General features: G+C 38.8%; 1 protein-coding gene across 1 annotated transcript in view; it reads left to right on the top strand.

Moving 5' to 3' along the window:
- LOC119804045 (zinc finger protein 431-like) overlaps window positions 1-12,584 on the top strand; it is a 31,151-nt gene extending 18,567 nt beyond the window's left edge. The window contains exons 5-10 of the mRNA XM_042054296.1: window positions 5,497-5,623; window positions 5,824-5,884; window positions 6,429-6,474; window positions 6,567-6,573; window positions 7,048-8,318; window positions 12,414-12,584. Coding sequence (XP_041910230.1) covers window positions 5,497-5,623; window positions 5,824-5,884; window positions 6,429-6,474; window positions 6,567-6,573; window positions 7,048-8,318; window positions 12,414-12,584 — 1,683 coding nt within the window. The remainder of the gene's footprint in view (window positions 1-5,496; window positions 5,624-5,823; window positions 5,885-6,428; window positions 6,475-6,566; window positions 6,574-7,047; window positions 8,319-12,413) is intronic.
- The last annotated feature ends 1,890 nt before the right edge of the window (window positions 12,585-14,474 follow it).

The following is a 14,474-nucleotide window of genomic DNA, read 5'->3' as shown; positions in this document are numbered from 1 at the left end:
TGTGGGGGGAGTGTTGGGGAATGTCGGTGGTCACTCTCTGGGCAGCTACTGCGGTTCAGGCACTCACTCACCCCAATGAATGATGGATCCTCTGGCAGACAGTCAGATCTCCTTGCAGGCCAAGCAGCTCAGTGACAAAGGACCTACCTTGCTGCAAGCAGGCTAATGAAGCAGGGGACCTCCCACCGGCCTGGGTGCACTCAATTCCAGGTGCCTGACACCCAAACAGGCTGAGCTGTGAAATTTTGTGGCCCCAAAATCGGGAGGATGAGGCAGTGGGGGGGGGGGGTTCTGGGTGAAAGCTGGGAAGGGACAGGAAGAGAGAGGCAGTATCCTGGAAAATCTGAACCCTTCTTTTTTGTATGTCACCTGCATACATACGGAAGACCTTCTCACTCATGCACAAACATATGCAAAAAATAGCAATAAACTTGTTTTCAAAAGTACTTGTGCCTTATAAAGCAATTAGAGTAAAACAAGTTGCTTTAGGTGTACATTGATTCTTTTAAAAATCTGTTATCTTGCATTTTGTTTTAAAATGTTTTCATTTCCTCACTCTGATTGCAGATTTACAGGCAATCATCAATCCTGGGAAACAAATGGTGTCTATGTGATTCTAGAAGACATACTGTTCTTTACTGTAAATAATGAGATCCTTTTAGTAGTCAAAACAATTTTCTATGAAGTTAAAACATGAGGTTTCAAGTGAATCTCTCCGATTTTGGTGTAACAGCCCTGGTGTAGGAGGTCCTTCTGTATTAGTGCTGCTTTCATTGGTTGTTAAAGAAACTGCCTTGGCCTAGTTGAGAGGGCAGAACTTAGATGGAGAAGGCAGAATTGAATGCTGGGTAAAGAAAGGGGTGTCAGTGAAAGAGAGAGCTCCATGGAACCTCCAGGTCAGACATGCTGAATCTTTCTTTGAGCTGATGCACAAATTATTAGAAATGGGTTAGATCAAGATGTGAGAGTTAGCCAATAAGAGGCTAGAGATAATAGGCCAGGCAGTAATTTAATAATACAATTTCTGTGTGGTTATTTTGGGTGTAAGCTATCTGGGCAGTTGTGACAAAAAGCAGGCCCTCCTGCCTCAATCTTTTCTTTCAACACAGCCCTCCTCACAAAAGCCATTTTCTATTATTGGTAAAGGATATAGAACTCTTATAAGAATGCTAAAGATATGAGACAACTGGACAAAGAGCTTAATCAACTGTTTTTGTGGGACTTAGAAGATGGAAAGTTTGAGAGTAAAGGCACAATGTGGAGGTCAAAGCCATAAAATTTTAGTGGGCTGTAGGCTCTGCATTAACCATGGAGTTGGCCCCACCAAACTGCCTTGAGAGACCTGTGTCATAAGATTTTCTGGTTAAAGTCCACGGTTCCTTGGTCACAATATACTTCCCAGTTCCTGGTAGACTGTTGCATTCCCTCAGGCAGTCAGCTGATCAAGCATTCAGGCTGATTTGTGCTTCTTTGTATGATCCCTTAGTAGTCAAGGAATCATGAAAGCTAACAGGACAATTGATTTAGACATTAATCTTGTGTACACTGTATAGCTTGCAAACTTTATTATATCCTGCTGTAGACAGAGGCTTCTTGTTCATTGCACAGATGCCCAGACCTGCAATAATTATAAAAAATTCTATTAATTACAAGACTGCTTAGGCTTTTTATTAAGTAAATCTTACTTCTAAAACTAACCTACTTCTATTAATATGTGTGTCATCACATGGCTGTGGCCTACTAGTAAGTTTCTATGCAGCATCTGTCTCCTTCGGGAGCTACATGGCATCTCCCTGACTCTGCCTTCTTTTCTCCTCTATCTTTGCTTGGAATTTTCACTTGTTCTGTTCTGTGATGCCATAAGCCAAAAGTAGGCCGGGCGGTGGTGGCGCACGCCTTTAATCCCAGCACTCGGGAGGCAGAGGCAGGCGGATCTCTGAGTTCGAGGCCAGCCTGATCTACAAGAGCTAGTTCCAGGACAGGCTCTAGAAACTACAGGGAAACCCTGTCTCGAAAAACTAAAAAAAAAAAAAAAAAAAAAAAGAGTATTTAGCCGGGCGGTGGTGGCGCACGCCTTTAATCCCAGCACTCGGGAGGCAGAGGCAGGCGGATCTCTGAGTTCGAGACCAGCCTGGTCTACAAGAGCTAGTTCCAGGACAGGCTCTAAAGCCACAGAGAAACCCTGTCTCGAAAAAACAAAAAAACAAAACAAACAAAAAGAAAAAACAAAAAAAAACAAAACAAACATAAGCCAAAAGTAGCTTCTTTATTAACCAATGGTAATAAAACATCTTCACAGCATACAGGGGGAATCCCATAATCACCTCCCATTTTCTGTCTAAGTAAAAAGGAGGTTTTGACTTCGACATAGCAAGATTACATATAAAGAAACCATTATCCAGCAAGAATTAGAGTTTGTGAAGGATTTTAGCACCATTAAAGGGAAGAGCCTGGCTGTACAATTGAAGCCTAGGAACATGCTCCAAGTGTAAGACTGCATCTAGCTAAGCCCTTAATTCTTGGAAGATGTACGGAAACAAATTCCTTGTCTCAGGAGCAAAATCATACAGAACTTGCCACAAATTTAGTCCAAGCTTGATACGGTTCATCAAATCTTGGCAGGATTACCTATTTCATACTGATTCAGAAAATAAAAAGGACACAAAATAGAAAAGTCATAAATACTTCTTTTGTGGTGAGTTTTTTTTTACCCATCTATGTTTGGTAGAGTCAAGAGCCCCAGTGAAAGAAGGGATTGTGAGAGTTCATTACATGAAGTGGTGGAGATGATGGTAGATCACATTTCAGACCACAGGATGTTAAGATACCCAAGCTATGAGATATCTGACATGGAGAAATGAGAGGTTGTAGGTTGTTGTGTGATAATTTGATAAAAAAAAAAAAAGCATGTTTGGAGTCAGAGAGCAGAAATAGCTATTTACTGACCAAAAAATACCATAGAGGTTTGGAGGACTGTGGACAGACAAAAGACAAGAAATAGTAAGTCAAGATGATCTTGACCTTTTTTTGGATGGAGGAATGGAAGAGGGAGCGCCACTGGTGGCTTCTCCACTGCTTCTCTGATCTTTCAGGTGCTTACCGCTGATATCTGACTCCCAGAAAAAGGTCAAATTATCCCCAACCATTGCCTGAGCTGCTTTTGGTTAGAAGATTTAATCAGAGCAACATAATGCAAGTTAGAACAAAAAATGGAACCCAGAGTAATATTATTGCTAGGAAGAACCTGGGAATGATGTCTCTTAGAAGAGTATAGAAGAAATCAAGATTTTAGTGGCAAAAAAAACATAGAAAGTAGTACACAGAACTAAATCAGCTGTTCTTGTAGGATCAGAAAGATGGAAATGTTAAGAGAAATGGCTGAAAGTGGAGGTTGAGATTATAGAATTTCAGTTGAAATTGATTAAGCTAGAGGTCATTTGCGTAATATTTTAGCTCCAAAATCTTTCTGTTTCTGCCTGTGACCTGGAAATTTAGTAAATCAGAATTCAAAAATAATGAGCTAATTCCTTAAATGGAATATTGAATGTGGTGTATCGTTATTACTGATGATTCATTCAAGTCTACATTGATCAAAAACAGAAATAAATTCATTTCTGGCGCAGAAGTAAATGAAAATGAAAAGGCAGATTCTTATTGCAGTCAATTACTGGGACAGGCAGTGATTTTCAAGGATTTTATCACCATTATAGAGAAGGCCCTTGCTATGAAATGGAATCCTAGCAAGGTGCTCTAAGGGTAAGCCTCCATTTACATAATCCTTCAGTTTATGGAAGGAGTAGGCAAAGTGATTCCTAACCCTAACCCTAAATGCATTTTCTTCATTGGTGACCATGGGCCTATATTGACCCAGGTCAGGATGTAATTGGTTGAATGCAAAACCTCCCAGATAGGAAGATGTATTTGAACATGTGCCTCTCCTTGGCAACTTTCATTTGATTGCTTGTGAAACCAGTAGGAGGAGGAGCCTTTCTGGATGAAATTCCTCATTGGACATGTGATATGAGTTTCTATAGCCTCAAGCCATTTCCTGTTCTCTGTGCCTACTGTGTTGTGGTTGAAACTAATGGGTCAGCTTTCTTCGTTTGCTTTCCTGACTTCCCTACCATTATAAGTTCTATCACTAAATCACATGAGACTCAGGAGAATTAACTGCTATTTGATGCAAAAGCAGTTTGGTAGCCTACAGTTTTCATTTTTGTTTGTTTATTTTTGAATACAAGGTTTGTGTGTGTAGCCCTAGCTGTCCTGAAAGTAGCACTATATACCAGGCTGACTTCAAACTCAGAGATGCCCTGATCCTGACTCCCAAGTACTGGGATTAAAGATGGGCTAGTATTCCTGGTTATTTTTTGTTTTTATATTGTTGTCTTATGGTTTTGTTCCTATCAAGCATATGCTGTTGTACTGAGCTTTACCCATATCTTGAATTTTAAAATTTGACAGAAGGTATCATCCTGTTTCCCAGGATAGCATGTATTCATGACATTAATACTGCCTGTGCCTTCTGAGTCATTGGATTGCCAGTGCATCACCTTCTTCCGGTCTGTTTGGTTTAACTTTTTATTTTAATATGAGTATTTTACTTGTACATGGATATGTACCATGTGAGTGCCTGGTCCTTACATTGATTAAAAAGATGGAACTAGAAACCCTGAACTTGGAATGATGAATAGTTGTGATCCCCTATGAAATTCCTTGAGTCCACCTCTATGCAAGACCAGGAGGACTCTTTACTGTTGAAACATCTTTCCTGCTCAGTGTAGATTGTGTTCAACATATATATTTGATGTTTTCATTCGTCCTTTTGTAACTTTTTAAACATGCAGTGCCTTTTAGTAAAATCTTACGTTGCAGTTCAAATTGAGGCACTTCAGGTTTCTGGCAGATGAATAAAGAGCTATAATAAACGAATAACTCTTTGTAGGAAGTTCAGCAAAAACCTCTGAGTTCTTTCTATCTTTTATGGTTTTCATTTCATTTTTTTCATGGGAAACAGATCCTTAATATATATTTGTGGCTGTCCTAGAAGTGATTGTATGGACTAGGCCGGAATACAACTCAGAGGCAGATAGATATACATGTCTCTGCCTTCTGAGTGTGAGGATCAAAGGCATGATTCAATGCACCCAGCTTGCCTATCTTATTTTTCTTTTTTTTTGTAGTTAGGAATTAATCATTCATACAATTTCTCTCATGTGTACTCTGTACTGTTGATCTGTTTACTTATCTTTTATTGTTTGTTAATAGGCATTTCTCTTGCAAGGTGATATCCCATTCAAAGGGTTCAGAAATGACAGAGGTAAATCTTCCATTCAGTTTGCTTCTAAAGTGACTTGGTGATTAAATTATGATGTCTATTTCATGGAATAAGTATGGGGAGCACCAGAATTCTATGACTATACTGTCAAATATGTCTACATTCACAGTGTTGTCAAAATTATGCTTTCTGTTGTACACATGTATGGAATATTTTAGAATGCAGTGACCTATGATGATGTGCATATCGACTTCACTTGGGAAGAATGGACTTTGCTGGATCCTTCCCAGAAGAGTCTCTACAAAGATGTGATGCTGGAGACGTTCAGAAACCTCACTACCGTAGGTAAGACTGAATTATATTTCATGTTTTAAAATGAGGGGACAATTGTTCATTGGTAACTGGTGCTCTTTTGTAATATGATTGAGAAAGAAGAAGAATGAGAAGAATAAATCAGGCATGGTTGTAAGGTTCAGTGCAAATGGTAACTAATTTTTTTGACACCTTTCATTATATAACATACATTTTCTGGCACTATATTTTAGGATACAGTTGGGAAGACCATAATATTGAAGAACATTGTCAAAGTTCTAGAAGACATGAAAGGTAATTTTCATGTGTAAGCTGATAGAATTGTACCTCTGAAGAATTTGTAATACATCCTGTAAGCTTTAAACTAAAGCAAGAGTGTAAATAATAAAGCACGTTGATGAGTTTTAAATTCTCACAAAATAATATATCTTAATTTCAGATAGGTAACCTGCATTTGCAAGCCATTCTTTTAAGAAAGAAGTCAAAGAAACAATGCCTTATCCTATATTACCATTTCATTCATAATATGATGAGAGCTATACTGTAGAATTGTTGATCCACTTATTTCATACTATTCATAGTATAAAATATATACATATCGAAAAGGTGATAAGTATATCTCTAAAACTCTATTTTACTAATAGTCCATAGAAAAGGCAGTTGAACCCATATACTTGTGACTGTGCAAAGTTTAGTGAGGGGGCAGGTAGAGTCATGAGTCAAGGGGCAGCTGTTGTGGAGAGGCCTTAATCAAGATACCACAAATCTATGAAGATGGAAAGTCAAACTGTGTACAGTCAATGTGGAAACCTTACATTTCTTATTCTTCCTTTACTAGGTATATCTTATGTTATTCTGGATACAAGCCACATGAGCATAGGGATGTGAAAATATATAATATACCTTTCTCTCAGAACAATTAGGAGATAGGTAGCAGTCCCCATGTTGAATGTCCTTGTTGAATTTGATGTACAAGTATACTAGTAATTTGTTTTCTAGCCTCATTGTTAATATATGAACAAATTCACATTTCAGAAAGCACCATGAATACTAGGACTGTGTAAGTCCTTCTGTTTGTCCTAGTTCACTTAGCAAATGTAATATCATTCATAGTATAGGAAACTTTATGAATGCAACAAAGGTGGTAAAGCTCTGAGTTTTTTCAGTTCTCTTCAAATATGTGAAAATTCTTGTACAGAGAAAAAGATTCTGTAAATCTAAACCATATAATAAAGGCTGTTATCTATTGTCTTCAAAGATGCAAAACAAGCCTTAATGAAGGTGAACAACAAGATTGTAAAGATGGTGATAAAACCTTAAGATATAATTCCTCTTTGAAATTGGACCAAATTGTAAAATTAATTCCTACAGATAAAAATATTCAACTATGTATTGAATGTGCTAATGCTTTCACATGTACCACTATCATTGCAGACATGAAAAACGTCAAACTACAGAGAAAACCTCCATATATACTCAATGTGTTAAAGCCTTTGCATGTGACAGTCATCTACACAGGCTTGAAAGAACACATACTAGATTGAAACCCTATGAACATAATGAATGTAGTAAAGCCTTTTTACATCACAGTCATCTTCAGATACATAAAAGAACATACACTGGAGAGAAACCCTATAAATGTAATCAGTATGGTAAGGTCTTTGCATATTCCAGTACTCTTAAAAGGCACGAGAGAAGCCATGCTGGAGAGATGCCCAATAAATGTAATCAGTGTGGTAAAGCCTTTACATGTCACAGTCATCTGCAAATACATAAAAGAACACATACTGGGGAGAAACCCTATGAATGTAATCAGTGTGGAAAAGCCTTTGTATATCTCAGTAGTCTCCACGTACATGAAAGAAGCCATACTGGAGAGAAGCCCTATGAATGTAATCAGTGTGGAAAAGCCTTTACATGTCTCAGTAGTCTTCGAGTACATGAAAGAAGCCATACTGGAGAGAAGCCCTATGAATGTAATCAGTGTGGAAAAGCCTTTGCACGTCACAGTGTTCTTCAAAGGCATAAAAGAACACATACTGGTGAGAGACCCTATGAATGTAATCAGTGTGGAAAAGCGTTTACATGTCTCAGTAATCTCCGAGTACATGAAAGAAGCCATACTGGAGAGAAGCCCTATGAATGTAACCAGTGTGGTAAAGCCTTTACATGTCACAGTCATCTACGTGTACATAAAAGAATACATACTGGAGAGAAACCCTATGAATGTAATCAGTGTGGAAAAGCCTTTGCATGTCATAGTAGTCTCCTAAAACATGAAAGAAGCCATACTGGAGAGAAGCCCTATGAATGTACTCAGTGTGAAAAAGCCTTTGCATGTCTCAGAAGTCTCCGAGTACATGAAAGAAGCCATACTGGGGAGAAGCCCTATGAATGTACTCAGTGTGAAAAAGCCTTTGCATGTCTCAGAAGTCTCCGAGTACATGAAAGAAGCCATACTGGAGAGAAGCCCTATGAATGTAATCAGTGTGGTAAAGCCTTTTTATTTCACAGTCATCTACAAATACATAAAAGAACACATACTGGAGAGAAACCCTATGAATGTAATCAGTGTGGAAAAGCCTTTGCACATCACAGTAGTCTCCGAATTCATGAAAGAAGCCATACTGGGGAGAAGCCCTATGAATGTAATCAGTGTGGTAAAGCCTTTGCATGTCATAGTAGTCTCCAAGTACATAAAAGAACACATACTGGAGAGAAGCGAAATGTAATCAGTGTGCTAAAGCCTTTGCATATCACAGTAGTCTCCGAGTACATAAAAGTACACATACTGGAGAGAAGCTCTATGAATGTAATCAGTGTGGTAAAGCCTTTGCATGTCACAGTAGTCTCCAAGTACATAAAAGAACACATACTGGAGAGAAGCTCAATATAATCAGTGTGGTAATGCCTTTGCATGTCACAGTAGTCTCCTAACACATGAAAGAAGCCATACTGGAGAGAAGCCCTATGAGTGTGATCAGTGTGGTAAAGCCTTTGCACGTCAGTCATCTTCAGATGCATAAAAGAACACACACTGGAGGGCCGGAGAGATGGCTCAGTGGTTAAGAGCATTGCCTGCTCTTCTAAAGGTCCTGAGTTCAATTCCCGGCAACCACATGGTGGCTCACAACCATCTGTAAAGAGGTCTGGTGCCCTCTTCTGGCCTGCAGACATGCACACAGACAGAATATTGTATACATAATAAATATTAAAAAAAAAAAAAAAGAACACACACTGGAGAGAAACCCTATAAATGTAATTAGTGTGGTAAGTCTGCATATCCCAATAATCTTCAAAGGCATGAGAGAAGCCATACTGGAGAGAAGCCGTATGAATATAATCAGTGTGGTAAAGCCTCTTCACAACATAGTCCTCTATAAATAGATAAAAGAACACATACTGCAGAGAAACTCTGTGAATGTAATCAGTGTGTTAAAGCCTATGTATGTCACTGTAATCTACAAATACATAAAAGGACCCATACTGGAGAAAAATCTTATGAATGTAATCAGTGTAATAAAGCCTTGCTGATAGCATACTTATTTTGAAGGTGCCTCATTCCTGTGTTATAGGAATGAATGCTTATAAGAGAAAAACTTTCATGTGTTAAAAATTGTTTGCTTAAAGTATTGTTTTAATTGCAGTTATGTGATATCATTGTGTGTTTGTGTGGATATGTAAATTTTCCTTGCTGGTTTCTGAGAATGTTAGACCCTAAAATCTTCTTGTAGCAAGTTTACAGGAAGTTGTCAAAAATTAGACTTTGGTCCTAGGACTGACTATTTCTTAACTGCCTAGCCATGTTTCTAGTGTTGTAAGTATTTTAAAGCCTATTTATATCATTTTGAAGTCAAGACATAGAGATAAACTCATATGAGAGAAAATCTCTATTCCTGAAAATGATTTTATAGAGACATTACACATCACAGTTGTCTTCAGCTTCAAGAGAAAAGAAATAAAAAAATTTCATTTATTTTTTTCTGTCATAGCCTTGAAGGAAGTAAATTACTTATTGTGTTCACTGAAGACTGATGGTAGAGATCACTTCATTGTGGTTTCCACTTTGAAACATTTAAGGGAGATACTGAAGTGTGCTTCATGTGTGACAAATCCATTTAGTGAAGTTTATTTTGTGGTTTCCTTTCTTCTGTGGCTGTTGTTTGTCTTCTCTTGTGCTCTCATTTATTGATAGATATTTTTATGCTGTAATGTGTAGAATGGTATCCCCATCATCTAAGTGATCCATTGTTTATTTAAACATCAGGCATTGTGTGGTTATACTTTTCAAGTAAGGGTGTCTATGAGATGGTGGTGGGTTGTTTTTTTCCAGAAATCCCCATATTCCCTTGAGATTTTCTTGTTTGTTATTTAGCTCAACTTAGATGTAAGTAATGATTCAAGAATACATTTGAGCCCATGGTCCTTATGTGTCCATGTCCTGAGGACAAGTCTCAGGGTAGGTGATGTACTCCCAACGTTTGCTGTTTTGTCAACACAGTTTAACAATGTTAATGTTAAAATGCTTACTAGAAGAGAATATAAGAAACATCAATGACCTCATGTGTGTATTCAAGGCAGTATTTTCAATTATCTGGTAGAAATGTAATAAAACAGGATAATAAACATTCAACTGTGTATATCATACCATAGCTTGATGTTTTATGTGTGTGTAAACATACATTAGAATATACACACATAAATATTGAATTCCCATGCATGTTCCTGTCCCCATAGTTAATCATTTGTCATTTCCTCTTGAAGACCTTACTTCTAAGGAAATTAATCACAGATGCCAGATAATGTAAGGACACTAGGTTTTATTTTGTAACAAAGATTTATGGTTTTGTGTAATGTGATTATGGGTTTGTTGGACCAATTCATATATGTGGAGATCAGAAAACAAATTTGTGTTTTTGCTTTGGGTTCTTTTTATATGGTGATCAAGGTCAGTTTTCCAGCCTTCCACACCATAGACCTTTTCCACTGAGCTATCTCACTGGTGCTCAGCTAAGATTATATGTTATATATAAATATATGTGTGTGTGCCTGTGTCTGTGTGTGTGTATGTATTAACAGTATGTATAGTATATAACATTATATATGCTGTTATAAAACAGTATATATAATATGTAATAATATATACAACAATAAATTATTGTCTTCTTTTCAGATTTAAACTTAATTTCATATGAGGATAGAGGAACACAGGACAACTTGAATAATGAATCATCTTCATAGGAAAATTTTTATATGACTATATATTTTTTACAATTTGTTTATACTGGAAGGTAAACATTTGTTTATGACACTTTCTCAGAACTACAATTGAAATCTAGAGCATTGCCCCATTCATTAAAATTGGTTGCTGCTAAGGCTGATGCCCTGGGTTAGGGTTAGGGTTTAGGGTTGTTAGGATTAGGGCATGGTGAGAGGGAGGGACTGAAGGAGACCAAAGGAACAAAAGAGAGGGAGGGAGGGAGGGAGGGAGGGAGGGAGGGAGGGAGGGAGGGAGGTGGCAATGGCAGTTCACTGCCATCTGTCTCCTTTCAAAGACATATTTCACCATGGCCACTGCTTGCTTGTTTGCTTGCTTGTTTGCTTGCTTACTTGCTTGCAGTTCTCTTTCTCCACCCCATGCCCCCAGCCCCCACTTCTCAGACTAAATACCAAGTCAGAGAAAATTAAAACAGCTGTGGATCAGTTTTTAAAAAAAATCCCACTTGGATTAAATTTCCAGGAATAATATTTTCATAGTGATTTGTTGTGAACTTTTCACGTAGGACAGAAAAAAAATGGGGAAACAAGCTCCACTGGGAGCAGAAGCCAGGAACAAACCCAGCCCTGGGATCCAGCCCAGTCCTGGGACACTGACAGACCAGGATTGAGCCAACGACTTGACTCAGAGTCCATGACCTCCAACAGAACTAGAGTTACGGTACTGAACCAGTTACCTAAGACAAGAGAGAACAAACTCCATCAGGAGCAGAAGCCAGGAGCAAACCCAGCATCGGGATTGACCCAGCGATCAGATCCCGAGTCAACCATCTCCACAGGAACAGGTACTAGGGAGTAACAGCTGAGTGAGTGAGCCAGAGCCAGAGACTGCTGAGGGTCCGGACGTGAATCCAGGACCTTCAAGGGAGTAGACCTAAGCCAACACCACGACTCTAGGACCTCCCAGGAACTAGGCTGGAGCCAGGACCTTTGTCAGCCTGGATGTGAGTGAACCTGGGTCCTCTGAGGGAATAGGTAGGAACCAGAGATCTCAGCAGGACCAGGCATGAGTCTGGGACTTCAGAGAGAGTAGGCCTGAGCCAGATCCTCAGTGGGTCCAGGCATTGGTTTGGGACATCAAATGGAATAGGCAGAAACCTGGAACCTCTGTGGGTCCCAGCGCAAGTCTGAGACCTCTGAGGAAGTAAGCAGGTCCTCTGCGAGTTCGGGCTCACCTGAGCCTTGAACCTCCCAGGCAATAGACCAGAGCCAGAAACACTTCCAGGTCCAACTCCAACCCAGGGACTTCTGCAGGAGAAAATCCAGACTAGGATCTCCAGATACAGGTCAAAGCTGGTAACCTAAGACAAAGTTTCCCTGAGGCAAGGAACTCCACCTTGGGCAACAAATTCAACAGGAGTGGAATTGAAGGAGACTCCTAGAGCAGAGAGAGTGGGAGGAAACAAGCTCCACTGGAAGCAGAAGCCAGGAGCAAACCCAGCCCTGGGAGCCAACCCAGTCCTGGGACACTGGCAGACCAGGACTGAGCCAAAGACCTGACTCAGAGTTTGAGACCTCCACTGGAACTGGAGTGGGACTGACTCAGTTACCAAAGATACAGAACAAGCTCCACCAGGAGCAGAAGCCAGGAGCAAACCCAGTCACAGGACACAGGCGGATCATGATTGAACCAGCAAGCAGATCCAGAGTCACCGATCGCCACCAGACCAGGTCTAACTCCAAGCCAGGGACTTCTGCAAGAGGAGATCCAGACTAAGACTTATTGAAACAGATCAAAGCCAGCAGCCTAGGCCAAAGTAGAGATAGCAAACTCCAAGGGAGCAGACCAAAGCACAGGAGCACTGAGCTACCTCCTGGAACAGGAATAACTAATGGGGCAACTAGAACTGTGACACTGACTGTACCATGAGGAAAACTATCTTTGCTTTGGATTCACTGGCACCTAGAAGATTATTCAATAGAATCTCAGACAGCCCCAACCACACCTATTAGAGAAAAAGATGACTAGAAAAGGGAAGATCACATGCTACACCACAAAGAGCAACACAATACCAGTAAAAACTAAAGACCCTACAAAAGTAAGACCTGAACAATCAAACATGGATGAACCAAAAGAAATGATCTAAAAAATAACCCCAAGAGAATGTTTGAAATTCTTAAAGATGAAATGAGAAATATACCTTACAGAAATGGAGGAAAAAAACAAACAAAAAATTGGAAGATAACAGCAAATCACTTAAAGAAAAATAACTCAAACATAAAAGAAACTATTCAGGACTTGAAAACTGAGATAGGAAAAATAAAGAAAACACAAGCTGAAGGAATTATAGAAACAAATCATGAGAAAAAGATCAGGAACTACAAATGCAAGCATGAACAGCAGAATACAAGAAATGGAAGAGAGAATCTCAAGTGCTGAAGATACAATAGAGGAAATAGACTCATCAGTTAAAGAAAACATTAAAACAAAAAGCTTAACCCAAAATATCCATGAAATATGGGACAACATAAAAAGACCAAATCTTAGAATAATAGGTATAGAAGAAGGAGAAGAAGTACAACTGAAAGGCACAGAAAACTTAACAAAATCATAGAAGAAAACTTTCCTTACCTAAAGAAAGATATGCCTATGAAGATACAAGAAGTTTACACAGCACCAAATAGACTGGATCCAAAAGAAGTCCTGTCGCCACATAATAAAACACTAAACATACAGAGTAAAGAAAAACTATTAAGAGCTGCAAAGGAAAAAGGTCATGTAACATATAAAGGTAGACCTATCAGAAATACACCTGACTTCTCCGTGGAGACAATAAAAGCCAGAAGGTCATGGTCAAGCATTATGCAGGCATTAAGAGACCACAGATGCCAGGCAAGACTATTATACCCAGCAAAACTGTCGATCACCATAGAAGGACAAAACAAGATATTCCATGACAAATCTAGATTTCACCAATACCTAGCCACAAACACAGTCCTACATAAATTATTAGAAGAAAAACTCCAACCCAAGGAATGCCACACCAACAAAAACACAGACAATTGATGATCTCATTACAGCAAATCCTGAAGAAGAAAAAAATGCACAAATTAACATCACCAATGATGAAAACTAAATTAACAGAAGATAAAAAAAAAAAAACACTGGTCACTAATATCCCTTAATGTAAATGAACTCAACTAACCCATAAAAAAGGCACAGGCTAACAGATTGGATATGAAAACAGGATCCATCCCTCTTCTGCATACAAGAAATACATCTCAACCTCAAAGACATACATCATCTCAGTAAAAGGATGGGAAAAATATACCAATCAAATGGACCTAAGAAACAAGCAGATGTATTATCCTAATATCTAACAAAATAGACTTCAAGCTAAAATCAGTCAAAAGAGACAAGGACATTTCATATTAGTCAAAAGAAAGCCATCAAGAGGAAATTTCAATATGAACATCTATGCTCCAAATACAGGGCAACCTCGTATGTAAAAGAAACACTTCTAAAGCTTAATCATGTAAATCTCCACACACTAATAGTGGGAGACTTCAGTACTCCCCTTTAGCCACTGGACAGGTCAATCAGACAAATGAACAGAGAAATAAGAGAACTAACAGATGTTGTGAATCAAATGGACTTAACAGACAT

This window comes from Arvicola amphibius, chromosome 18, assembly GCF_903992535.2.
Source record: "Arvicola amphibius chromosome 18, mArvAmp1.2, whole genome shotgun sequence".
NCBI classification, from domain to species: Eukaryota; Metazoa; Chordata; class Mammalia; order Rodentia; family Cricetidae; genus Arvicola; species Arvicola amphibius.
This window is presented reverse-complemented; position numbering and strand designations above follow the sequence as displayed.